Raw genomic sequence first — 27,561 nt, forward strand, 5'->3', positions numbered from 1 at the left:
TATTTTTACACAAACGAATGGGCACCTATTATAAGCCTGACCCTCTACTGGACATGGATCAGTTGGGTCTCATTCTACCTGCAGGAGCACACTTAAAAGGTCCTTTGCTTCCTCCTCTGGAGTCTCCAGCTCATGTTCACCCCCTTCTAGGAGAGCTGACTGCACAGAGGTCTCTGAGCCCCATATGGACCCCTGGGCCTTTCTTGAGAACCCATAAAGGAAGGTTTTTCGATTTAGAGGGTGAAAAACTAAATGGGCTCAGGGCTGCAGAGAAGTCCTGGGAGCCTGAACCCACCCAGGGCTGAGGTTCTAGGCTTTCGGAGAAGTTGGGGTGGGGGTGCACTTGAAAGCTCTGGGAGCTTACGGAGGCCCTGTTGGCTCAAACACGGGCTGGAAGTTTGAGGCCTGGGCACAGGATGAGAGTTCCCCATCTGAGGGAGGTCTTGAAGAGGGAGTGACTCTGGGAGGGGAGGGATGGTTCTCAGAGCTCAGAGGACTATTTCCCCATGCCTTACCTTCCATCAAGTTTCCGTCCCTTCCCTTTTCCAGAGCAGAACCCGCCCCAGACTTGCTGCACCTCACCTTCCCGCCAACCCCCACCCCTAGCCCACTTCCTGTACCCTTCCATCCGCAGCTCTGCGATCCCACCCTTGCCTCTAGCCTCTACAATGGCCACGCCCTTGTACCCCACCCTGCAACCTCCTTCTAGGTCTCGCCCCTTCCCAGGCTAGGCCCCGCCCCTCTATAGACCGAGCCTTGTCCCAAGTCCCAATACCGTCAATCTTCCGCCGCTGCCAGGTCTTCAACAAGATCACACCCCTCCCCAGAAGCCCCGCCCCTCCTCTACTCAGGAGAGCAGGCCCGGTCCTCGCCCGCCCCGCCCATCATCAGACTCCGCCCTCTCCCCGAGAGGCCACGCCCTCTCCTCACTTCTGGCCCCTAGTATTGCCCAGGCCCTTCAGTCGCGGAGCACGCCCCGCCCCCGTCCCCCAACTCTCGGTCTCCTGGACTGGAGTGAGGCTCCCGTCACTCGAACGCACGGCGGCAGTGGCGGCAGCGGGAAGATGGCGGAGTCCGGCGGCGGCAGTGGTGTTGGCTTCGGCGCGGGCCCCGGCCCGGAGCGCCCTAGCAGGTGAGACCCGGCCTGCAGTGGGCTAGCACCTGTCTCAAGACCCCGGTGACCTGTGGGGAGTGCTGGGGGTCCGAGGGGCCAGGAAGCATACTGGGCCTGCCCAAGGGTTTTTCCGGGGACTGCAGGTAGGTGCTGCTGAACGGACAGCTGAAGGAGGGCTGGGCGCCCCAGAACCTCGAGGTGTCTACATGCGGCCCTAGGGGCCTGAGGGGGCGTGGGAGGGCTTGGAGGTCTGAAGGGAAACCCAGGGCCTCCTGATTGGGAACTGGGAATGCCAAGGGGTCTGGGAGGCAGAAAGGGCCTGAACAGAGACCCTGGGCAGTCTTGAGGTTGTTAAGGCTGTTTTCGGTGGGACTCTGAAGGGGGACTGAAGGGAGCTTGCTGATACGGAGGCCCAAGGCTTCCTAGAGGGTGCTAAAGGACCCTGAGGATTCTAAAGGTGGTCCTGAGGGTATGCTGAAGGGACCTGGGATTGGTGAGGACTGTAGAAGCTGGGGGGGGGGGGGTGTTGGGGGCACAAGTGAACCTAAGGACATGAAAGAGGCCTAAGGGGCCTGGGAAAACCTGAGAGGGGAGGCTGAGGGGTCCTGGGGGTCCTAGTGAATCTTGATGGGCAAGAAAGGGCCTGGAGTCCCAGGGATTCTGAGGGGCTGGAGTGGGTCTTGGGGAGCCTGAGGATGGTGAGAGAACCCTGAAGATCCAACACACACACACACACACACACACACACACACACAGTGTCCATCCTTGGAGTGCCTCTTTCCCATCCCCATGAGATTTAAACCTCCCCCTTCCCCAGGTCAAAGGACTTGAAGCAATGCCTTGCCCTCAGAGCAAGGGGCAGAATTCATTTTCTCCTGTTAGAGGGAGGTCTCCTTTCCCTTTAGCCAAATCCTGAGACTGGGTGCTTGAACCCCCAGTTTGGCATAAAACTTGATGTTTACATGCCTTGTTCTGGGTTCTCGGGAAGAACACCAACCTTAGGGAGCTTGATCTCCTTCCTCTTTAGGATGCACAGAGTCAGGGGGGCCCAGACCTCCCCATCCCTGTTCCCCAGGATAACTGGCCACCCTTGGTTTACCAAGGACAAAATTCAGGCTTCTCGCTGGTGAGCTTAAGCGAGCAAATCATTTCAGTTAAAGTGATGAATGATGAAGTTAGTACTCATGTGCTGTGGTGTCATTTATCATTGTGGGGACCTAGGCTGGTGCTGGCTGGAAAGGCCTGATGACCCAGGTACGTGAGTTGGGCTTTGGAGGCCTCCAGTGGGCAACATTAGAGATACAGAGGATTTGGGAAGAGATTCAGGAGGTAGCTGGGCAGGGCTTGGTGACCAGGAATAAGGTGGCATGTCAGGAACAGACAAGAGGGGAGAGTGAATCCTAGGTGTCTGCCTTGGGTCTTAGGGTGGGACAACCTGGGGCCAGGGTAAGGTATAATTAGTTATATACCATACTGTTCCTTGAGTTTTAATAAATTTTTAAGGGGGTAATAAATGGTGGTAGAAGGAGACTTGACTTGGTGAACACACAATACAGTATAGAGGTGATATATTACAGAATTGTACACCCGATCCCTGGCTGGTGTGGCTTGAGGGCCAGCTTGCGAACCAAATGGTCGCCAGTTCGATACCCAGTCAGGGCACATGCCTGGTTTGTGGGCCAGGTCCCCGGTGGAGGTGTGTGAGAGGCAACCACACATTGATGTTTCTCTCCCTCTCTTTCTCCCTCCCTTCCCCTCACTCTAAAAATAAATAAATAAAAAAAATCTTTTTTGAAAAAAGAATTATACACTGAAACTGATAGAATTTTATTAGCCAGTGTCACCCCAATAAATTCAATAAAAATAAATGTATAGAATATGAGCATACACCCATTAACCCAATCCAGTTTTCCATCTTTTATTCTTTTTTTGATCCCCACCTGAGGATATGTTTATTGATTTTAGAGAGAGAGAGAAGTGGGGCAGGGAGAAAGAGAGAGAGAAAAAAAAAAAAACATCAACTGATTGCCTCTCATAGGCTTCCCGACCAGGAATCAAACTCATAACCTAGGTATGTGCCCTGACTGGGAATCGAACCTGTGACCTTTTGGTGTATGGACAGTGCTCCAACCAACTTAGCCACCTGTCCAGGGGTCCTTTTTATAAAAAAAAAAAAAAAAAATCATTGATTTGTAGAGAGAGGGAGTAAGGAGAGGGAGAGACAGACATTAATTTGTTATTCCAGTTATTTATGCATTCATTGGTTGGTTCTTATATGTGCCCTAACTGGGAATCCAACCCACAAGCTTGGTGTATTGAGACAATACTCTAACCAACTGAGCTACCCAGCCAGGGCAGCCAGTCTTTAATTTTAGCAATTCTAGGTGTATGCTGGTATCTTGTTTTGGTTTTAATTTGCATCTTCCCAATAACTAATGATGTTGGACAGTTTTTTATGGTTTCATTATCTATTCATATTTTTGGTAAAGTGTCTTTTCAAATTTGGGGGCTAATTTTTAGTTGAGTTGTCTTCTTATTGACTTTTAATAATTTAATAAAGTCTCTTGGCTGGCATAGCTCGGTGGGTTGAGTGCAGGCTGAGAACCAAAGCATCACAGGTTCGATTCCCAGTCAGGGCACATGCTTGGGGTGCAGGCCACGGCTCCCAGCAACCGCACATTGATGTTTCTCTCTCTCTGTCTTTCTCCCTCCCTTCCCTCTCTAAAAATAAATAAATAAAATCTTTAAAAAAGGGAATATAGAAAAAAATTTAATAAAGTCTCTTAAAAGACTTTATGTATTCTGGTTACAAGTTCTTTATCAGATATATGATTTGCAAATATTTTTTCCTAGTCTGCAACTTGTCTTTTCATTTTCTTAATTTATCTTTTAAAGATAAATTAAATTATTATTTTGATGAAAATGTAATTTATCAATGTTCTGTTTTTAAATTTTTTTTAGATTTTATTTATTTGTTTTTAGAGAGAAAGGAAGGGAGGGAGAAAGAGGGGAAGTGAAACATCAATGTGTGGTTGCCTCTTGCACACCCTCTGCTGGGGACATGGTCTGCAACCCAGATATGTGCCCTGACTGGGAATCGAACCGACAATTCTTTGGTTCACAGGCCCGTGCTCCATCTATTGAGCTATACCAGCCAGGGATTCAATATTCTTCTTTTATAAATTATGCTTTTAATGTCATATCTAAGAAATATTTTCTAAATGGAAGGACTTTCTTAAAAGACATCTCCACCATCCCTGAGATGCCCATGTACCCCCTTCCATCCATCCCAGTGAAAAATCACTGTTGTCTGGAGCAAATGATGGTGGGTGTATGTGAGTGTGTGTGTGTGTGTGTGTGTGTGTGTGTGTGTTGTATGTGTCTTATTTCTGTGGTGCTAGTGTAGGGAGGAGGGTAAGAAACCCTAATATGGTGAGAGGAGCATACAGAAAGAGGACCCGATTTTGAAGGAGATTGTGGCACACAATAGCCTCCCAAGGACCTTTTGAAATGTAGAAGCTTTTGAAGCATTGTTCATTTATTCTTTCCTTCATTTCTTCCAAATGGGCCAGACTGGCCTGTTGAATGACTTGCCCATGCCTTAGTCATCTTTGTCCTTCTACACTCCAAGATCATGGCCTCTCAGAGCCACCTGCCTGATTACCTGCATTCAGCTAGCCCCAGGAACACTTCAGTCACCTCATGTGTGTGTGTGGTAGGGTTTGTTTTTTTTTTTGTAAAATTTATATAACATAAAACTCATTCATGTCAAATGTGCAATTCAAAAATAAAGAGAAGAGGATGAAATGTACAATTAAGTGGTGTGTAGCACATTCACAATGTTGTTTGTGTCCATCACCTCTCTATAATTTCAGAACATTTCTATAACCCTAAGCAGAAATCCTGTTTCCATTAGCAGTCACTCACCATTCCCCTTCTATCCCAGCCCCTAACAACTACTCCTCTACTTTCTGTCTCTATTAAGTTACCTGTTTTATGAATAGAATCATACAATGTGGAACTTTTTTATGACTGGCTTCTTTCACTCCATGTAATGTTTTCAAGCTTCATCTATATTGTAGTGTATATCAGTACTTCATTCCTTTTTATGGTTGCATAATATTCTGTCAGACCACATTTTGTTAATTCATTCACTAGCTGATGACACTGGGGTTGGTTCCACCTTTTGGCTATTTTGGATAATGCTGCCGTGAATGTGTGTGTAGAAGTTTTCGCCTGAACCCCTGTGTTCAGTTCTTTGGGCTTTACTTCAGGGCCAGAATTGCTGCATCATAAGGCTGTTGTTTATTCTCGACCATGCTATCAACACCCAACACTACTTGGTGTGTTTATGCATGTAAATGCCTTGAGGGTGGAGAGCATGTCTTGTGTACCTGGAGCAGAGGCCACGCAGAGGAAGTAAGTGTTCGAGAAGCATGGACAGGAGAAAAGGAGGGATGGGTAAGGTGTGGAAAAACTCTCTAGGGCTTGCAGTCTGGCAAGGGGGAAGTCACATCTATGGATGGGGTGGTCCTTTGCCTTCTTGGGGAGACTTGTGGGAGTGCTGCAGACTGGGGTTGGCTGACCTTGTCTGGGAGGCGGGTTTTCCAGCCTGCCAGGAGGTGTCTGCATCTGCCTTTTTTGTCCCATGAAGGGTTTGCCATTTGACCTGGTGTGGGGGCAGTTCCCGCCTTTCCCTTGGCCCTTCCAGCAGCCCACAACGTGAGAAACGGTTCTCAAGGGACTGTGCTCCCCCACCCCAACCACCTCTGGTATTATATAACTGGTTTGTGCCAATTTCTCTCTTCTGCAACCAAGGGGGGGAAAGTGAAAAAGAAAAGCTTATTCACTTTCCTTCCTATCTCGAGGGGTCAACAAAAAACCCATTGCCTAGTAGAGATGGTCATTAATGACCAAGCGGAACCTCTAGGATAGAGGGAAATGGCAGCCTCAGCTGGGACTTGAGGAGGGGGGTGGGGCCTGGCTGCAGACTCAGCCATACAAAAGACATTTGTCCTCCAGCAGGTCCCCTCCTAGCTCTACCTCAGGCCCTCCATAATGTCCAGGTTCCTGAAGAGAGAGGAGGTTTTGGTGTTTTGATGGGGAGGGGGTGCTTTCCATGGAGTTGAACCTCCCTAGCTAAAATTCCATCACAATGAGCTACCTGGCTGGCTGAGTTCTGGAAGAGCCTTCTCTCTATGGAGGCTCTTCAGATGGTGGGCCTTGAGCATCCTTATTCCTTGGCCCATTTTCCCTAAAGGTGTCTGGGTGGGGCCCAGATTTTCTGACTCACGCTGCTCCTGGTGGGTGAGGTAGGGGTATCTGGGTGAGAGACATGTTACCCACAGGTGTTCCCATGGGAACTTGTAGCCAGGATACAGTGTGAGTGGTTTTGGCTCAGTTCAGCTGAAGTGTCTGCTCCTGGCTTGGTGGCCTTTGCTTGTTTGAGATTTCCTAACAAGTCCTCTCTGACTGCACCCTAGATTGTGTCTACTAAGCTTTGAGGCTCTGGAAGAGTCTAGTTCCCCAGTGCCTGTGCAAAAGATGGGGGAGTGGGGGTGACTTGCCTTCTGAGACAGTTCTTATTGCTTTGGCTTCATCCTCTTTTCAGCTGGTAGGGAGAGGCAGGAATTTGGCCCTTCAGACATGGGAACTTTATTCCTCCTCTTGGGAATTCTGGGGGATCTGTAGCATCAGGGGCCTCATCACACTCATGTGTCTGTGGTCCCTCCTTCCATGAGCAGGATGACCCTACATACTCATTGTACACCATGGACACATCTGCATTCCAGTGTGTGTTAGATTCCTCATCTGAAAAATAGGACCCCAGACCCATAGGGCAGGGTAGCTTGGAAGAAGTGAGCTAAGGTGAGGGTATGCTTAGAGGGCACCCAGCATGTTGCATGTGCATGTGTTAGTGCAGAGGTAGCGACGTTGCCCTGTGGTCCTGATGCTGTCAACATTCTATTACTGTGTTGTTTGGGCTGTGAGGGGATCATGGAGTGTGGCAGATGAGGAAAAGATAAAAGTTAGTGTCTTCATCAATTTGGGCTGCTGAAACAGAATACTGTAGACTGGGTGGCATATAAGCAACAGAAATTTATTTCTTGAAGTTTGGAGGCTAGAAGTTCAAGATCAAGATGTCTGATGAGGCTACTTCCTGATGCATAAATGGTGTATTCTCACTGTTTCTTCATATGGTAGAAGGGTCTAGGGAGTTCTCTGGGGTCCCTAAAAAAAAACTCACCCAAGCATATGCTTATTGATTTTAGAGAGGAAAGTTGGGGGAGCGAAACATCAATGTGAGAGGGAAATCTCGATCAGTTGCCTCCTTCATGTGCCCCGACCAGGGATCCAACCTGAAACCTAACTATGTACCCCGACGGGGGATGGAACCCACAATCTTTTGGTGTATGGGACGGTGCTCCAACCAACCAACTGAGCTACCTGGCCAGGGCTGGGGTTTCTTTTATGAGGTCACTAATCCCATTCATGAGGGCTCCAACCTTATAACCTAATTACTCCCCAAAGGCTGTACTGCCTAACACCATCACATTAGGGGTTAGGTTTCAACATATATGTTTTGGGGAGGATACAAACATTCAGTCTGTGGCAATAGGCCTGAGCATTTGGGAGGACGATGGCATTATTAATTGATGGCCATGAGAGGGACAGTGGTGGGGCAGTGGGAGAATGGCACATGTCAAGTCTGAGCTGCTTCTGCAACATGAGAGTAGATGGCACCTAGGAACAGAGTCTAAGCACAAGCTGGATGGGTCTTGGCTGAGTATTGGGATGAGCAGTTGAGCCTGGGGTGAGCTGGAGGAAGTGCTGGGCTGGTAGTGCTGGAGGACTGGGTCACGCAGCTCATCCCTTCTCAGGGACCCCCTGTTCCTCATGTGGCAGGCAGGATCCCAGCAGGGTCCCTCAAGCTTGAGATGTGAAATTGCTCTGAAGACTACACACTTCTCCCTGAACTGAGCACTGTGACTGTCTTATTGCTGGACTGCTTCCACCTGGTGGCTATGACTCCTCCACCCCCCGGGACTCCTTCTTATCTTTGGACATAGTTACTAGGGTAGAAAGGTTTTATTAGCTTCTGCTATCATTGTGCCATCTCCAGGGAGCCCACCGGTGTATTATTCACTTTGCTTAACAGCAGTTATTTTTGATTGCCTATCCATAGGGGAGAGCTCAACAAGGCCAGGGTGCAGGTTTTATGCCTGCATCCCTCCTCCCTCCCAGACCCTTTAAAGATGGGGCCTCCTCTGCACTCCCTCCCTTTGGTCTTGGGCATGTTTCAGACTTGGGGTTGATGGCTCTGGAGAAGGAGGAAGGAAGTGGAAGAAGGAGAGAGAGTGGGGGGGGGGGCCAGACAGAAACAATTCATCCACATGTAGATGGAATTCACATCTTGTTCTACCCTTGGTGGTTGTCACATGCTTCCTGTATACCTGCCACTGTTTGATGCTAGGCTTGCTAGGAGGGGTGGGTGAGGGGGACAGTGTTGCCCTTGGAGGTTCTATGTGCCAGCAGGGAGTTAGTGAAACATTGGTGCAGTCATTACCCCACGGGTGCCATAAATGATCCTGAGGCCAAATGGGAAGTTCCTGCCTTCTCAGAAAGGGTCTGAGAGCCTCCGCAGGAGCAAGGTTGAGCCAAGTCTGAAGGTTTGTGTTATCTGAAGGCTAGTGTCGTTGGCTCAGGGGAAGGGGGTCGAGTGAGGTGAACTGTTCTCTGGGTGCTGGCAAGTGGTGTGTGTATGTTCTGAAGGTGGAGGAGACAGCCTCTTCAGGGTTGGGAGTCAGAGAGGAGTGGGTAGGAGGGATGAGGTGGGAGACTGGGAGGTCAGGATTTGGGTGAGAGGGACACCTAGGTCAGATCTGTGTTTTGGAAGGATCACTCTGGCAGGAGAGGCTGGGGCCTGGACCAACCCTGGGGCTGTGGGGAGGGCACAGCTTTGGGAAAGATTCAAGGTTGAACTTGTGCTATGTGCTGACCAGTGTTGGCAGCTGGACAGGGAGTTGCCTCTCAGGTTTCTGCCATGGATCTAGGAGTGCATGCTGGGTGAGGATCTGTGGGTAGGTGGGCAGTCAGGGGAGGACCAGGCCTCACTTGGCCTGAGAGGCTGCTCTTCCCGCTAGCATCCCATAGAGAGCTGGGAGGGGCAGAGGTGGATGTCCCACCTCCAAGGGTTGCTGGCCACCTCTGTTCCAGAAAGCCCCCGTGCCTCTCTTTGCTCAAGGGCTTCAGGTCTTCCAGCCAGCAGTTCTTGGTCCCAGGAATGTCCCTCCTCCCAGGAAAAGAGCTTGGACTAGTCATAGCCACTCTAGGCAGTCTCCCCAGTTTGATTCCACCCACCTACGGACTCCGAGCTTCTCCTTGAGAGTCCATATGCACCATACGCACTCTTATTTGCTCTTTCCTTCTCTGTGTTAGCCACATCCTGGCCTGGCAGCTTCTCCCACCTTTCTTCCTCCTCTGGACTCTGCACTACTGTCTCCCCATTCTGGCGGGATCTCCCAAGGCGGGCATCAGCCCACATCGTTCTCTCGTTTCTCCCGCCTGACACCTGCCAGGGACCTTTTCACTCTCAGAACAAAATCCACATCTTCATGTGACCCCCCTTGGCTCACCTGCCAGGCCTCCCAGCTTCCACCACCCTGCCCTCCTCTTGGGCCAGCATCCTTCCTGGGCCTTTAACCCAACTCCCCCTGGAGTGTCCTGTCCCAGAGCTTCGCATAACCCCAGTGTTGCCTCCTTGGGGCCTGACTGATCTATCTACCATAGCCCACTGCCCACCATGGCCCACAGCCCACCCCCTGCCCTACGTTCATGGAACATTCTCTGTGCTAAGGATCCATGCCCCCAAGAATGTGTACTCACCAAAGGTAGGGCTTCATCATGGAAGCTCTGACTCCATCCAGTGAGTACTTCATGAACCATCTGTGATGGAGTTTGGCAGGGTTGCTGGCTTGACTGAGGCTTCTGCAAGAGTACCTCGTGGCTTGGCTGGGTGAGGGTCACCCTCCTCTTCCTCCCTTTATTTCATGTCAGGATCTGGGAAGAGAAACACATTCCCAGGCATGTTGTCAGTGAATCATCCCTATTTGAGGGAAGCCAGTGAATAGTACCTTTTGGCAGGTGTGCTTTGTGTAGGATCTTAATGCTGTGTGTTGAATACGGAAACAGCTGGCTATTCTCCCTGTGCAGCTGTCTGCAGTGTGAAGTGGGGGCCACCCTCCAGGTTTCTACTGGAAGATCCCCCTTTTCTTGTGGTAGCAGCTAGCAGCTGTGCAGATGAGCTCTTAACACATGCTAACCCTGGGTCTCCAGTCCCTCCCCCCCCCCCCCAGCCCCCGCCCCGCCTGTCCCTGGTCTCTCCAGAGAGGGCTACTCAGGATGCGCAGGACAAATCCTCCCTAGCATTCCTCCTCTGCAAACAGGTTTTGGTGTGCCAGTTTGCCGCACCAGAAAATACTGTGATTCCAGAGGAAGTAACCGGCACCTTTGGGGGATTTCAGAGCTTTCCTGTGAGTAAAGTAGCTTCCGGAATTGAACATGCTCAGCGTGGAGGAAATCTTGAGGGGTGGACCTTGGGGCTTTTAAAGCCTCAAGGGCGGTTACCCAATGAGGCCCAAGATGTTTCCTGACATGACAACTGTGAAATTCCACAGAGGTCAAAGACGGACTGCACCAGGAGCAGGCTGAGCTGGATATCCGGAGAGCTCTCCTCTCAATGGGGTGTTAGGAGCTGAAGCAGTCTGCCAAAGGAAGCAGAAACAGAGACATGATCACTCAGAATCTTCTGTAATTGGAGCTAAGAGTGGGGCATTCTCTCATGGCAGGGTTCAGGGGGTGGCAAGGTGCCCATAAGCTTACAGGCGTATAAGGGAGCCTCCCTGAAGACCCACAGGCAGCTTCCATGTGGAAAACTTCCAGGACTAAAGTTGTAACCGTGTGCTTGCCTTAATGTGGTCGTCTCTTGCTCTCTCTGCCTTTTCCATCTCCCTCCCTTCCCTGTCACAAGGGGAGATAATTGGAGCCTGCCTGCTTCTAAGGTAGGGCTGTTGGGAGTATACAAATGTTTATGCTGTACGTGAGTCACTTGCAGAAGCGATGGGTAGTGTTTTCCTTGTCAAGGCTGAAGGCATGGGCTGTCTTGCAGCTCCAGCCTTAGGCATGCATCCAGCATTTGAGCATTTAGAGTTGCTGAACTTTTGCAGTGGGGGGCGTGGGTAGCCAGCTGACCTTTACTGGGGTGCCCAATGTCTCATTGCAGGTAGGCGGGGCTCACAATGAGTATGACCACCACCTACTCACCCAGAGATTGCCCAGTGTGGCTTCCCTGCCTCCCTGCACCCTTCCACCTCCCTGCCCTGCAATCCCTGGGTAGGAAGACTGTGTGCAATCAGTGCAGGGAGAGGTGGCAGCTGGAGGATTGTTAATTGCACAGTAGTTTTTCCAGAGGCTCATCTGGAATGTTGTGGAAAGGAGGCCAGGATTTGAGATTTCTGACATTGAAGGTCCACTTTGGTTATAAGCACCAGAAATTCAACTCACTGTCTTCAGTTAAAAAATAAGAGTTAATTGTTCTCATTAAAAAGAAAAGTTTAGGGCATGTTTTAGTTTTAGGTCCATTCAGATTCAGTGCTCAGATGATTCTCTTAGAATCAATGACTCCCATTTCTCATCTCTGTCTTCCCTGTTTTTGTTTTTGTTTTTGTTTTTGTTTAAGATTTTGTTTATTTTTAGACAGGGGAAGGGAAGGAGAAAAAGAGGGAGAGGAACATAAATATGTGGTTGCTCCCACATGCATCCCCAACTGGGGATCTGGCCTACATCCCAGGCATGTGTCCTGACTGGGAATTGAACTGGTGACCCTTTGGTTCGCAGGCCAGTTCTCAATCCACCGAGCGACACCAGCCAGGGCTCTGTCTTCCCTCTTGACTGGGCAAGGTGAACCCACCTTGCTTCCCACCATCCCAGAATCAGGGGAAAGGCAAATCTCCATTCCCAGGGAAGGCTCTGATTGGATTGGTTGGGTCACACCCCTATCCTGGGACCAATCAGTGGGGCTGGGAGGCTTTGGTTGGCCAGGCTGAGTCATGAGTCTCCCATTCCAGTCCAGGAATGGCGTGTCCTGATCCCTACCACTGGGTCTGAGAGTGGAAAATAGGAGGTTCTTTGAAGAAACAGGAGGTCCTTATCAGAAGAGGGGAGGGATGTTGGCACCCCCTAAAATGAAGATATACATTACAGGTCCCTTCTGATGCCTAAATTTGTGCTGCTGTTGGAAGGGCCTGGCTGAGCTGTCCTCATGGCTATCTGCCGGTGTCAGGCCTGGCACTGCTGAGCATGAATTCATGCCATACCATTTGGCAGAACCGTCCCTTTCAGGGCCTCAATACCTGTCCTGCCAGGGGAGGCAGATAGGCTGGGCTCTGAGACACTGGAATTTGGCAGCACTGGAATGTCACTGGGTTTCTGAACGGTGCTCTGGGGCTGTGTAGTCATGCACATACTTGCCTGATTTGTAGAGTGAAGGGGTTTTGCCCATTCAGGTGGCTCCATTTCCAAGCCCAGTGCAGTAGGGATAATGTGGGGGGATGCCTGTTACTGGGATCAGCGCTGAGTCAGTGGGTGGGCCTGGGACAAGCAAAGCCTTGGCCTGAGACCTGCTCACTAGTCTGCCCCTGCTACTCGTCACATGGGGGCCCCAGTTAGACTTTGAGGGGTAAGAGAAGCTGTAGGGAGATTTGGCTGGGGTCTGAGGGCAAGGGAGACCATGGGGCAACCTGCTTTGAGAAGACTTAGAGGTGAAGGCTTTGAGGAACGTGGAAGAGTTGGGGACTTGGAAGTGCAGTATAAGGATGAGGGTGAGAGGGCAGGAGGAGTTGGCCCTTCAACAGGGGGCACAGCCTGAGCAAAATGTAGGGACCAGATGCCCAAGAGAGAATCTTGCTGAGGGCCTCCTGTTGAGCCCAGTCAAAAGATAACATACCCAGTCCCAGGACTTGGACCAGGAGGGTACATGGAGGGAGGGAACCGAGCAGATGCATGCAGTAGAGATCTGCAGTGAGCAGATATGTGAGTCAGCTCTAGCCAGTGCTGCCACCTAACAGCCATCCATCTGTTACCTCACCCATCTATTTACCTGCCTGTCCACCATTCCACCCACCCATCCATCCACCCACCTATCCATCCATCTATCCCTCCCCTCTATGTAGCATCCAATTGACAAGTGTGGCAGCTCTGAGCACATTTTGGGCATAGTGCCAGGTGCCAGAATCCACCCTATCCTGCCCTGGTAAGCCTCCTGTTTTAGCCTTGGGGAGATAGGCTGGGCAGAGCAATGAGTTAGGAAAACAAATAGAATGAGGTTGGGGCGGGGGCTCAGAAAGGCCTCGATGAGGCTCTTCCAGTGTGACCTGGAAAAGTGGGGCAATCTCTCACACAGAGGCTAGAGGATTAGTGGGCTAATGCACACCCTTGCCATGGCCTGCACCAAGGAACTACACCCTGCCTTTCATGTTGTCCGGTTCCATGTCCACTTCATAGCTCAGTGCCCATGGCCAGTGGTCTCAGTGATCATGGCGTCCACCCACCTGAGGCTACAGAGAGGCTGACACCAACCAGGCCTTTTGTGTGCTATGTGGCCTTAGACCTCTCTGTCTGACCTTTGTGCCTTATTGCCTTGTCTACAAGATGGTGATGATAGTTGTGTCCCCCTTGCCATACTGCCCACTGAGAAATAAGCTGGGAACCAGGTCTGTACCACCCAGCCCATAGCCCTGCATGGAATAGGTTCCCACTTACCAGGACAGGGAAGGGTGGAGGTGGAGAGCTGGATGCTGGCAAGGGAAGTTGGGTTTGGGTGTCCTTTTCTTTCTTCATAGCCTTGAGAAGTGGCCAGAGTTGGGCAAGTCTGGGAATGCTGGGTGTTGCCCATATGATTCTCTTCTGCATCATTAGTGGTCCCACATGAGCCCCACTTGTCCTGGGCTCCCAGGGGCATCAGTCAGAGGTTGGGGTGAGAGCACAGAGACTGGACAGGAGGTCTTGGGCTGGTTTGAGGGGCACTGGGTTCACAGTGGCACCTGTGAGACTGTGGAGGACAACAGGAAATGCTGACAGGGGGTGATGAGGTCTGACGTTATACCCCACTGCTGGCAGGAGAGCAGGTGGTATCTGTGGAGCACTCCACTCTGACCCAGTGTGTATTGGGGGAACATGGGGATTTGTGCCACTTGTCCCTGTCACAGTCACAGAAGGGCAAGATGATTGAGCTGGCAGTGCTTGTCTTCAGTGGAGCTGGCACTGAGGGGGCCACCCTATGCCAGGCTCTGTGCACGAGGGGTCTTTGGTCAGCCTCAGGGCAGGAGCTGGTGACACACAGGGCAGGGCAGGATGAGCAGTTTTTCTCACCCCGAGGGTCCTCAAGAGGATTCATGAAGGTTCTTTTGAGGTTAATGCAAATTCTAGAACCTGCCAGCCTTCCCCACCACCCTCCCAAGCCTCAGCCTTCCAGGCTGTTGCATGGGGCTCTCAGGAGGTGCCAGCCCCAGGAACCAGCAGGTTGCACAGTACTTCCTGCTGGGCACTCCCCTGTACCCCCTCTCTTCTGTCACCCTGTCACTGCCCACCAAGAACAGACAGGCAGAAGTGAAGGCTATACATGTAAGCGATGGCTCCAGATGGTGATGTCATGAGGAAGACTGGGGGATATGGGGCGTTGTAGCCTGGGGCTCCTTTGCAGGGCTCAGTGAGGGGGTTTCTGTGGGCAATGTGCTCCTAGGGCAGGCAAGGGATCTGGGTCTGGCCATGGGTCTGAGCCATGTCCACAGCTTTTGGCTCTTGGAGGAGGCAGGGCAAGTTGCAGGGAATGCACTAGGCTCTGCCCCCACCTGTCGGCCTGGCACACCTGCCCTCTCTGGATGTACAAAGATCCACTGATAGGGTGCACAAACTGGCATGGAGCTGGGCAGCCTATTGTAAATTTTGCATATGTCTGAGAATAACCAGCATGATGACCAGGAGGGAGAAATAGGCAACTTAACTGCTGATGCCATGGAGAGATTCCAGGCTTGGAGGACATGGACTCTGGGGCCCTGGCTGGGTTCTTCTGTCTCTCTCTCTGGATCCCTGTCCCTGTCTCTCTGTCTCTAACCCCTTCTCTCTGAGTCTCCATCTCTCCTACTTGCCTGGTCTCTTGTCTCCTTCTCTCTGGGTCTCTGTTCCCCCTGGGTCGTTACCTGTGGATTGGTGTCCTGGCCTGCGGGGACAGTGTTGTGGGAACCTTCGTCTGCTCCTGGGCTCCATGCTTGTCCACCCAGAAGTCCTGAGCTTTCCTCTATTACCCCTGCAAGTCCAGGGATCAAGACCTGCCAGAGAACTAACTGTAGGCATCTCAGGAGGAGCTGCCCCTTATCTGTAGGGATGGCCCCAGGAATGGGCTTGCTGCCTCCTGGGGATGAGGGAGGCAGAGCCACCCTTGCAGAGCAGTCCCAGGAGAGAGGCGCTGACGTGAGTGTGCAGGCTCTGAGCCAGTGCAGGGTGCCAAATCACGGAGACTCTATCCTTGGGCTGCGAGCATAGTACTTGGAGCTGTGAAATATTGCAACCATGGCAACAGTGGCTGGGCTATCTGCCTCTGTGGGGTGTGTGAGATTCTGGCTTTGGTGCACCTCTTACCCATGGAGCTGTGCACCCAGGAGCCAGTCGTGGCCTTGGCAAAGCCAGCAGGCTGCACTGTAGTGAGCAGGCTTAGGGGCCTTGCTGGGCCTCTGTCTTCTGCCTTGAAGGGGACACTTGTTGTCCTGTCCTCCTGGGCTGGTAGGGGATTCATGAGGTTGTATGTGAAGAACCACTTACAGTAGGTGGTTAGTTAGTGGGCCTGCCTTGTGAAGGGTCAGAGGGGATGCAAGGGGGAAGGCACAGAGTTTCTAATGTGGCTGGACAGAAGGTGGGGGAGGGAGGTATGTGAAATAGGGTGGAGAGGTGGTCCAGCAGGCTGCCAGAGTCTCATCAGAGCTCTAGAGCCCGATTTCCCTGTTCTGGGTCTCTGTCCCCGCTTTTTCTCTGGGTCTCTATTCCACTCTCTCTGTGGGTCTACCCCCACCCCCCACCCAGGTCTCTGCCTCTCTCTCTGGATCTCTGTCCCTCTTTCTCTCTGGGTCTCTCTCCCCCCACCTCTGTCCCCCTCTTTGGGTTTCTGCCCCCTGAAGCACAGCATCTTCCCCACTGATGCCCCTGGGACCTTGGGTGGAGTGGCTGAACTCCCTGGTACAACGTCAGCCGGGTTACGAGCCAACCAGCTGCACTGTGCTGCTGTGCTCCTTGGAGCCACATGGACAATAAAACCAAAATTGGCTTTGGAAGTGGAAGTGCTCTCCGTTTTGAGGGGAAGTGAGGGAATTTGCATGTCAGAACAGTATGTTAAAGGGGCAATACCGGCAGACTCTGTTCTGGCCTGAGCTTTGGGCTCCATGTGGGGGTGGGAAAGGATTTTACAAAACCCCAAAGAAATGTTTCCATGAAATTCTTGTTCTTGCCTTTTTTTTTTTTTTTGACATTCCAATGAAAAGAATTGTTCTGGGGCTTTGGGGATCTCCTGTAGGGTTGGGAAACTGACCATGGAGACCAGGGCCAGCAGTGGGCGAGGGCAGGAGGAGGAGAGTCTTCACCTCCACCATGGGGCTCCGTCAGCCCTGTGGCTCTGCACTTCCTGTGGTCTCTCTGAATTGTGCAGGCCTGCCTCGTGCTGGGTCTCTGCAGAGCAGAACCTGAACCTGAGGCAAGGCCTCCAGTCTGTGATATATTCTGGGCAGGGGGTGACCCCATGAAGGACTGGATGAAAGGAGCCCATGTAGGGGCACCAGCAGGGAACAATGGGCTCAGTGACTAGGGTCCCCTGGGAGATTGCGGCAATCCTGCCATTGGTGGTCTCTCTGGGGGCATTTACTCTGCCCTGTTCCATGGGCCATCAGCCCTGGCACAAGGGAAACCCCGAAGGAGGCAGGGGCTGTGTTCCCATGTCTAATACAGGCCTGGGCCTGGCCAGAGGTTTCCAATGACAGTGCTAGGGCGCAAATTGTGGGGGTAGGGGATCGGGACAGTTCTGAGCCCAGGCCAGATCTGTGGGGGCACGTGCAGCCTCTTGGAGCCCAGATACAGGCAGGCAGAGGGTCAGCTGGGGCAGCAGTGAGAGGCCCCCAGAGACACCCTGACCAGCTGCTGACGCACTGGCTCCGATGACTCAGTCCTGGTGACCATGGCTCGGGTGGCCGCCTAGAGACTTGGACTGGCCCAGGACTGCCGCCACCGCCTTCCTGGAGGCCCGTGGCCCCGCCATGGCAGCCACCCCCTGTCTGACCGGCCTTAGTCATTGGTCCCAGGCCCAATATTCCTCCTCCTGACCACCTCCCCCCAGCCATGCCTGCCTCTCTGTCCAGGGTGGGACTCTGGCCCCTGCCAGTTTCCTCTCTCCCTCCCAGAGTTCCCCAGAGGCTGTGAGAGGTAGTGCAGGGGCTTTGGGGACAGTTGTCCCATCTGTGAGACCAGAGGAAGGAAACAGCCTATGGGGTGCTGGGAGTCTTGCCCAGCACAAGGAGGATGTGTACATAGAAAGGGTTGCTTCCCACTCACTTGTAGCTTGGCTTGGCCCACACCCTGTAGACAGCAGCCCAGTGGGCTTGGTTGGGGTTCCAGCCCAGGTGTCTTAACTCCCACTTGTGGACATTCTGACTTCCTCTGTGCTCAGCTGAGAGGCAGCCCCTATCAGAAGGCACCATAGTTCTTTGTATTTCCTTGAAGGGCATTTAGTTCATTTCTCATCTTCAGCCCCCAGAAATGATATTTGGGGAATGTCCTCACTCATCTCTCTTACACATGTGAAAGATAAATCCCTGAGATAAATTCTAGCAGTAGTCTTGCTGTTTTAAGGATGTAAGCCCTTAGAATTTTGCCCATGTATGGCTCATATAGGTAGTGACAGGATACAGCTCCCCATTGGGCCTTGCCACCTCCTAGCCCAAAGGGAAGCTGGTGGAAGTAGGTGGTCTGTGGTCCTTTACTTCCCAGGAGGTGATGAGGGCAGAAAAGCCTCAGCACAGCCCTGTCACATCTGTGCTCCTGCCTGCCCTGTTTGACAGCCAAGAAAATAAAGACCCAGAGACCAGGGAGCATGCCTGAGTCACACAGTTGGCTGATAGCAGGACAGGGGTCAGAATCCTCCCTTTGCTTCTCACACCAGATGCCAGAGCCTGGCAAGGTGAGGTCTGTGGTACAGCCTGGGCAGGTTTCCTGAGGAGCAGGTCTCACTGATCTGCATCTCCCAACCTTTGGGCTCTGGTTTGGGCTCTAGGGGATCCTAGTGATGCAGGTGACTTACTGGCTTGGACCTACTGAGTCCGAGTCTATTCCAGGGAAGGAGGCTCCAAGGGGTCACACCAGCTGTTCTGACCCCAAGGTCAGTGTGCTGCACAGAGAAGGTAGCTTACCTGCCCGGACTGGAGGAGCCGGAGGGGCCAGCGGGACTGTGGAGGTTGGGGAAGGCATCTCAGCATGCCTTCACTGCAGGCAGGGCCCCAGGCAAGGCTGCCAGGAAGCCCTGTGTGGAATCAGGGAGTGAGGCCCAGAACCCAGCATGCAGCCAAGCCCTTTTCCCCCTAGGGAGAGCCCCCATGGGCATCACTGTCTAAGCACAGGGGTGGCAGGGCTGGAAAGAGAAGCCAGGGCACCCCCACTTTCTGGCCTCTGTAGCTTTCTGCCCTGTGCCTGTCCCCTCTCCCTGGGATGCCCACAGCTGCAGTGTGAAGCTGATTCTGGATGGTTTGACCTCTTTGTTCCCCAGGGCCTAGGGTGTGCACCAGGTGAGGGCAAGGTCACTCCTTGTTCATGCTGTGTCCTTCTACCCGCAGGTAAGGGTCTAGGGGCTGAAAAAAAAACGATGAGGGGTAGGATGGACCTGAGTGCCTGATGGGTCCTTAGAGGCTTTTGTGGGGCATGGCCTTTGCTGAGGCGGCCCAGAGGCCCATCAGAGGGTATCATCAGGGCTCCATTCCTGGAGGTGTCCTGGCAGTGGCTGTTCAATAGAGAGTAGCCCTTGTGGGGGACAGAGGAGAAGTGTGGGGGGGGTGCTCTTTGAGGCACTTTGACTCTCTAGGGTCCATGAACCAATGACATTCTGTGCATATCTTCAGGACTTGGGTCCATCGTGGGGTCTTGGGAAACTGTCAGAGCAGAGACGCGGCAGTCAGGGAGGATGGGCTGGACACAGCAGCTCTGGCTGCTCTGTGCTGGGGAGAGGAGGAGACCTGTGAAGTGGGCATCCCCTCTACCTGGTGGGGAGAAGCAACTGAGCCAAGCTGGAGACTCAGGGTGCTCCTGAGCCCCTGTTCTTGCTTTCCTCTGTAGCCTGCAGGAGGGCTGCATACTCAGCCTCCCAGGCATGCCAGGCCCCGCAGCATTGACAGCCCAGACAATGATGGCACTGGACTCCAAATCCTGTGTGTTCCTGCTTCCCATGGTGGGAAACCTTTCAATCAATCACAAGCTGTCTTCCTCCTATCATATCCTGTGTCACCTGGTCACATCCCACATCTTTGAGACTCTGAGTACCTCGAAATCCCTCTACCCCTGGTTGGCCCTCTCCCATTCCCAAGGCTCTCTGAGAGGACACTGAGGTGCAAGGTCGGGGACCTCAGGTTGCCCGCAACTGCATGGATCCAGTACCACCTACATGCCCTGGGCTTGGCATCAGCCCTTTTACTCCCTATAGTGCTCTGGGAGCTGGTGGGCACTGGGGCTGAGGGGACTTCTTATTCTTCCTGCTTTCTTGGGAAGATGGGTGCTCACCTTCCTGGCTCTCACTTGTAGGCAGGTGTTGGTCCCAGGAGTGGGAAAGCAAGTTCCAGAGAGCCCGAGGCTGGAGAGGGAGCATAGTGCTGGGACAGCGGGGCAGCCATGGGCTGGGAAGGAAGTCCTGGGGGTTTCTCAAACCACTAGGGCCTGACTCTGGAGGTGATGACATTGTTTGCTCCTATTGTGTCTGGAGGGTGAAATGATGTATTGGGTCCTCCAAACCATTTATTCACTAATGCATTCACTCTGCTAAAGTTTTCTGAGATGAAGCAGCAAAGGAGACTTGGGAGCGATGAAGGGCCTCCTCATTTTCTCTGAGGTGCTGGGGGTCATGAAGGGTTTTATGCAGGACCTGAGAAGGCTCAGATGTCTTTTCATTCTAGTATTTTTGCGGGGGATGAACTTCATATAATATAAAACCACCATTTTAAAGTGAACAATTCAGTGGCATTTAGCACAATTACAGTGTTGTGCAACCATCTCCTGCATCTCGTTCCAGCATACTTCATCACCCTGAAGGGCACCCTGCCCCTATTAGCAATCACTCCCCATTTCCCTTCCCCATCCCCTGACACCTCCGAATATGGTTTCTGTCTCTATGGATGTGCCCATTCTGGACATTTTATATAAATGTGATCATACAACATGTGGCCTTTTGTGTCTGGCTTCTTTCACTGAGCATTCATGTTTTTCACGTTCACCAATGTTGCTGTGTGAATCAGCTTCATTCCTTCTTAAGGCTGAGTAATATTCTATTCTGTACACATACCACATTTTGTTTATCTACTCATCCGCTGATTGACATTTGGATTGTTTCCATCACTCTTTTTTAAAACCTAAAAACAAAATTCTAGCCCTGGCTGGTGTGGCTCAGTGGATTGAGTGCTGGCCTACAAACCGAAAGGTCTCCAGTTTGAGTCCCAGTCAAAGCACATGCCTGGGTTGCAGGCCAGATCCCCAGCTGGGGGCATATAAGAAGCAACCAACAGATGTATCTCTCGTACACTGATGTTTCTCTCCCGCTCTTTCTCCCTCTCTTCCCCTATCTCTAAAAATAAATGAATAAATCATTTAAAAAATCTAAAATAATTTTTCTTTTCTCTCCTGATTCCTCATTTGGAGGTATAGGATTCTCTGCTTTTCTTGTCCCCACCCTCTCAGCAAGCTGCCTCCATTGGTAAACCTATCTTCTTACAGAGATATTCTTGGTTTTGTGGCTTCCCCACAATTTGCTCTGTTTCCCCCACACTGTCCAGGAGGTGACCAGAAGATCCCATGCAGCCTGCTGCTCCCGGGAATGGATTCAGATTATGCTGTATCCTCTTAACAGCTCTGGGGTATGGGCAAGCTGCTTAGCCTATTCCTGTCCTTGGAAGGTGGGACCAGTGGACCTTTCCCCTTGTCTAGGCAGCCACAGAGCACAGCCCAAAGCCAAATTCTTCTGAAAACTTCCCTGTGACTTTGTGGTCGTGTGACTGCCCTCCCCCAGGGTGCTGGGAACTAGAAGTGTGCTGGCAGGTGTCAGAGTGGCTGGGCCTTCCTGAAGGTGGCATGCTCTCCTCCACAGTGAGATGCACCCCTGTCCCTAGAGCCTAGTGCTCCTGGGAAGTTGCAGGTGTAGTTCCTCCTCCACACTCACACTGGGGCTCTGTGCCAACACCTTAACCCCACCCAGCCTCTGTAGAAGAGAGATGGGTTTATCCGTGGGGCTTGCTGGGGCATAGGGGACATTGGTGATGTGGAGAGTGCAACACTCAGGAGACACATCTAGAATTAAAAATAATGAGATAGAGTTTTGAAAAGGAGAGGGTTGGAAGCAACCTACATGTCCATAGATAGTTGAAGGGATAAAGAAATTGTGTTCTCACACACTTAGACAGTAGAATATTATTCAGCCATAAAAACGAGTGAAGCACTGATAAACACTACAATGTAGATGAACCTTGAAAACATAATACTGAGTGAGAAAAGCCATAAAAAAACACTTATTGTCTGATTCCATTTATATGAAATGTCCAGAAAGGCAAATTCATAGAGCCAGAAAGTGGATTAATGGTTGCCAGGGGATGGGACAGGGGGACAGGGGAATGGGGGGCATGGGAGTGACTGCTAATTGAGATGGGGTTTCTTTCTGGGATGATGGAAATGGACTGGAATTAAATTGAGGTGATGGTTATACAACATTGTGAATGTACTAAATACCATTGAGTTGTACATGTTAAGTAGTAAACTTTATGTTATGTGAATCTCACCTCAATTTTTTAAAAAAGAGACATGTGGTCTCCTCGGTTCCTATGTGAAATCCTGCCATTATCACTTGGCAAATGACATCCACTGCCAAGGCTAGTCAGTGGGTAGGTAGCAGACACAGTTGAGACCCAAGTTTTGTTTCTCCTTCCCTGGGGCTGGTTCTGGTGATTTCGCCTGTGCCTGCGGCAGCTTCAGAGTCTGGGTGAGCTGCCCAGGGTCCCTGGGCTAAGACCAGCCTGCCCTGAGACCTCTGAGCCTCGAACTCCACCCTGCTCTCCCACAGCATGGCCGATAAGAACGGAGCCCTCAAGTGCACCTTCTCAGCGCCTGGCCATAGCACCAGCCTCCTACAGGGCCTGGCCACACTTCGCTCACAGGGCCAGCTCCTGGACGTCGTGCTCACAGTCAACAGAGAGACCTTCCATGCGCACAAGGTGGTCCTGGCTGCCTGCAGTGACTACTTCAGGTTAGCACAGGCTCAGGGTGTGGGCTGGAGAGTGCAGGCCCTTCCGAGAGGGGCAAGTTCAGCACCATCCAGGGAGGGATGGCTATGAGGGAAGGTGGCTGGTGTTGGCCTAATGGCCAGTAGACCTACTGCTTTTCCCAGATTTGCAACTTACTTAAAACTTTTTGGGGACATTGCACAGGCAAGAACATACCTGGGGGACAGAGGTGGCCCATGGGCACCCAGTTAGCAGCTTCTGCCCTGAGGGATGTCAGAGCTTGGCCATATATCCACACTGTCTTTATTTGACACCTGAGTGTGCCAGGTGCTGTGCTGGCCTCGGATCCAGCAGGGAGAAGACTGGCACAAGTCCCTGCCCTAGTGATACCTGTACTCAGGACGAAGGAAAGGAGGGACTCCCCAATAGTGGCCCCAGAGTGTACCAGGTTCTGTTCTAGTCCCTATGTGACAGGCGAGGCCTTGCCAGGTGCATGGATCAGTCTGCTGTGAAAACCTTTTCCTGGAAGTTCCCTTCTGGGGGTAGGTTCTCTGGCCCTACTTTGCCGGTGATGGCCAAGGCATCCCTGCCACCATCTCACAGAGCCCCACCCCTGGTGCACACCACAGGCTGCATCTCTCCCCTGCCCAGTTGCCCTCCGACTGCCCGCCCTGTGGGCTCAATGAGGCCCTTCTGGGGAGCTAGAAAAGCCAAGCCATCTGGGGCGCCGCTTCTATTTTTATTCTGGATTTGGGGACGGGCGAGCCGCCCCAGCCAGAAATGCCCTTTAAAGGCTCCTTTGCGCTGGTACTGCAGCTGGTGAGGCCTTAAAAGGCAAAGCTCCCTCTCGTCGCCATGACTGCTTCTGCCTTCGACAGGCTGATGGGACTCACAGGGACAAGAAGGGGCAGGGCCCTGGGGCTGGCAAAGCACTGCTCTTGGAAGGGCTGTGGCACTGCCTCGTGGAGTGCTGGGCAGTTGTTAGTTGGTGGTCCCAAGGCATCACCTGAGCCTGGCCCATACTAGGGGTGACTGAGTAACAGGTATCTGTTAGTAAATGGCTAAGGGAAGTTCCCTCCCCTCAGTCAGCTGTTGTGGCCGTCAGAGTTACGATGAAAGGCCAGTTTGCCTGTGAAAGAACCTTCCCTGCACCATCTTCTAGAACCTCCTATGAACTCCTAGCAGGCACTGGGGTTCTCGCCCTTTTTCCTGGTGGAGAGCCCCCCAACAAAGGCTGTGAAGGGCTGTGACCCAGGTTCTATGTCCCAGAGCAGGAAAATACAGCTGACAGACCTGGGGTCACTCACTAGGAGGTCTCACAGTGGTCTGGGACTCCTGTGGGCCATTTTTAGGAGCTTCCCTGACTACTTGGGCCTTTCTCTGGATACATCAGAGACCCCAGTTGGGGTCCTTTAATAGGTGCTCAACCTGAGACCTTTACTGCCTTACTATTCCTGTACGGTAGTGGCTGAGACTCAGGCAGGGGAAGGTGGAGCCACCTATTCAGGTGAGTGTGCTGGGGAGGGAGTGGACTCTATGAACTATGGTGTGCATTCCCCTGCTGTTCCCCCATTGTATTTCCTGATCTTATTAAGGGACTGGTCCTCATTGCTGGACACTAAGGTGGAGTTGGAGACTTCTCCCTAGAGCCAAAACTAAGGTTTGGCCTCCTCCCGCACTGCCCTGCCAGGGGCACTACCCTGCCAGGAGCAGGGGTCAGAGGGGGACCTGGCCCCCACTCCCCAAACCAGCCTACCCCAGTGCTGCACACATCTGGGTAGGGTTGGGCAGTGCCCCACCACCAGGACAGAGTACAGAGTTCCTGTTGGTAGGAAGGTGCGTGACTTGGAATGGATTAAACTTTTTTTTCTTTTCTTTTTGCGTGTCTCTAATGTACACTTGGCCTGCTTTCCCCTGGTGGGCCAAGCCTGTGTCACAGGGCCAGGCCATCCCAGTGACCACAATGTCCCTCAGTGCCCTGAACCCACATGCTGTGTTTCCGACCCTTAGGGCCATGTTCACAGGTGGCATGAGGGAGGCAAGTCAGGACATCATTGAGCTGAAGGGCTTGTCAGCACGCGGCCTACGGCACATCATTGACTTTGCCTACAGCGCCGAGGTGACACTGGACCTGGACTGTGTGCAGGACGTGCTGGGTGCAGCTGTGTTCCTGCAGATGCTGCCAGTGGTGGAGCTGTGTGAGGAGTTCCTCAAGGCCGCCATGAGCGTGGAGACCTGCCTGCACATCGGCCATATGGCCACCACCTTCAGCCTGGCCTCACTCAAAGAGTCTGTGGATGCCTTCACCTTCCAGCACTTCTTGCAGATTGCTGCCGAGGAGGACTTCCTGCAGCTGCCACTGGAACGCCTTGTCTTCTTCCTGCAGAGTAACCGGCTACAAAGCTGCGCTGAGATTGACCTGTTCCGTGCTGCTGTCCGCTGGCTGCAGCATGATCCTGCCCGGCGGCCACGGGCCAGCCACGTGCTCTGCCATATCCGTTTCCCACTCATGCACTCGTCTGACCTGGTGGACAGTGTGCAGACACTGGACCTCATGGTGGAGGACGTGCTGTGCCGTCAGTACCTGCTAGAGGCCTTTAACTACCAGGTGCTGCCCTTTCGGCAGCACGAGATGCAGTCCCCTCGCACAGTTGTGCGCTCTGACGTACCCTCTCTGGTGGCTTTTGGTGGCACACCATACACTGACAGTGACCATGCTGTTAGCAGCAAAGTATACCAGCTGCCTGAGCCAGGAGCCCGCCATTTCTGCGAGCTTACAGAGATGGAGGTGGGCTGCAGCCACACATGCGTGGCTGTGCTGGACAACTTTGTGTACGTGGCTGGGGGTCAGCACCTACAGTACCGCAGTGGTGAAGGTGCAGTAGATACCTGCTACCGCTATGACCCGCACCTGAACCAGTGGCTGCGTCTGCAAGCCATGCAGGAGAGCCGCATCCAGTTCCAGCTGAATGCACTGTGCGGCATGGTCTATGCCACGGGTGGCCGCAACCGAGCTGGCAGCCTGGCCTCAGTTGAAAGATACTGCCCGAGGCGCAATGAGTGGGGCTATGCCTGCTCACTGAAGCGCCGCACCTGGGGCCATGCAGGTGCCTCGGCTGGGGGCCGCCTCTACATCTCAGGTGGCTATGGCATTTCGGTAGATGACAAGAAGGCACTGCACTGCTATGATCCTGCAGCCGACCAGTGGGAGTTTAAGGCACCCATGAGTGAGCCCCGAGTTTTGCACGCTATGGTGGGGGCTGGTGGCCGCATCTATGCCCTGGGTGGCCGCATGGACCATGTGGACCGCTGCTTTGATGTGCTGGCTGTGGAGTACTATGTGCCTGAGACTGATCAGTGGACCAGCGTGAGCCCCATGAGGGCTGGCCAGTCAGAGGCTGGTTGCTGCCTGTTGGACAGGAAAATCTATGTTGTTGGGGGCTATAATTGGCGCCTCAACAACGTGACAGGCATTGTGCAGGTGTATAATACTGAGACGGACGAGTGGGAACGTGACCTGCACTTCCCTGAGTCCTTTGCAGGCATCGCCTGTGCCTCAGTCCTGCTGCCTCGTGCTGGGAGCAGGAGGTAGCTCCTAGGACACCCCCTCTTGCCATGACCTGGCTGCATGCTGTTCTTGCCAGAGGCTTGGTGAGCACATATCCTATGGAGAACCTCATCACCCCGACCCCAAACCTTTGACCACCCACCCCTGGCTGGCCATGTAGGCCCTCTGTGTTGATAAGCCTCTTTCCTAGGGTCCTTCCTTCCTGAAGCAGAGCTTGGCTCTGTGCCTGCCCAGGGAGCCTGCCAGTGAGGAGGCAGACATGTTATGGCAGAAAACTTGAGCCTGAGGCAGTTTTCTCATCTGCACAGGGTCATCACTCAGGGGCAGTAATCGGGAATCGGGAGTGTTACCATGCCCCACTTCTCTCCCACTCCTCAGCCTGGCAGTCTCAGACATTCAGATGAGGGCTCATTAGTGTCATTCCAAATTCATGGTATGCCACTTTCCTCCTCCCAAGTTTCTTGTGCTTGTGTGTTTTAAAATAACTGCACCCCACATCTCTGTCATTTGGACCCCTTGGAGCAGGAGGGGCTTGGAAGCACCCAGATCGAAGTGATGACCAAGGGTAGTTAGTTCTGTCTCCCAAATGAGCCCAAGCTGTTGAGTGGGAGGGAGGCCATAGGGAGGGTCGGCAATTGCCCCTACTCCTGTCCTTGGTCTGAGACCCTCAGGGTGTTTGTTCATTTGCTTTCAGAAGGAAAAACCATAGCCACCTCCTGGAGATGGTTTTTATAGGTTCAGGCCTCCCACTGGGCAACGTGGAGGGCCCTAAGGAGAATTGGGCCAATGTCCCTGTCCCACAGATGAAAGAGGATGCTGCTTTAGAATCTCAGTACGTCTGCATTCCACAGGTCTGTTCAAGGATTTTTATTTTGTCCACTCTCCAGCCCTGTACTCCCTCGGTCCTGTGTTCAGGTCGAAGTGCCACTTGGCTCAAGACTACCAGTGCAGAAAGTCAGGCAGATGGGAACCTTTCTTTTCAAGGGCTTCACAGCATTTATGGCTGCATTTGTTTTGGTCTCTAAACCTTTTTTTCTGTTGTTCCATTTTGTTTTTTTTTTTAAAGCAGCCAGCACTGCTGTCTTATAAATGGGATTTGTACCCTTGGGGCAACTTAAAGTGTCTCTCTACTGCTAACAGATGATTGATGTCATGTCTCTGTGACCCACTCGCTGTGTAAAGAATTAACCTCATACCTTAGCAGACGTCGTCTCCTAATATTTTCCTTGTATTTAATAAAAATGTTATGGTGAAAGATGGAGCAGGCCCAGCACTGAGCTTGTGGAGCCTGATAGGAAGGAAAAACCACAGCCAGCTCCTGG

The 27,561-nt window shown here is 52.4% G+C and overlaps 1 protein-coding gene across 2 annotated transcripts; it reads left to right on the top strand.

Annotated features, from left to right (window-relative positions):
- Positions 1-927: 927 nt before the first annotated feature.
- KLHL26 (kelch like family member 26) lies at positions 928-27,500 on the top strand. 2 transcript variants are annotated; one of them, XM_028520308.2, is made up of 3 exons: positions 928-1,132; positions 22,512-22,694; positions 24,682-27,500. In XM_028520308.2, exons 1-3 carry the CDS (start codon positions 1,065-1,067, stop codon positions 26,261-26,263), a joined length of 1,833 nt encoding a protein of 610 aa, XP_028376109.1. In that variant the 5' UTR covers positions 928-1,064; the 3' UTR covers positions 26,264-27,500. The 2 variants fall into 2 exon arrangements, with proteins under 2 accessions (XP_028376109.1, XP_028376110.1); XM_028520309.2 differs by lacking the exon at positions 22,512-22,694.
- The last annotated feature ends 61 nt before the right edge of the window (positions 27,501-27,561 follow it).

The sequence above is a fragment of the Phyllostomus discolor genome, chromosome 8, assembly GCF_004126475.2.
Source record: "Phyllostomus discolor isolate MPI-MPIP mPhyDis1 chromosome 8, mPhyDis1.pri.v3, whole genome shotgun sequence".
Lineage (NCBI taxonomy): Eukaryota > Metazoa > Chordata > Mammalia > Chiroptera > Phyllostomidae > Phyllostomus > Phyllostomus discolor.

What these genes read in the sequence shown, in the direction of transcription:
- KLHL26 (XM_028520308.2), top strand. Translation starts at nt 1,065, where the DNA reads ATGGCGGAGTCCGGCGGCGGCAGTGGTGTTGGCTTCGGCGCGGGCCCC. An exon ending in GGCCCGGAGCGCCCTAGCAG is followed by an intron (nt 1,133 to 22,511) that starts GTGAGACCCGGC and finishes GCTCTCCCACAG; the next exon opens with CATGGCCGATAAGAACGGAG. An exon ending in GCCTGCAGTGACTACTTCAG is followed by an intron (nt 22,695 to 24,681) that starts GTTAGCACAGGC and finishes TCCGACCCTTAG; the next exon opens with GGCCATGTTCACAGGTGGCA.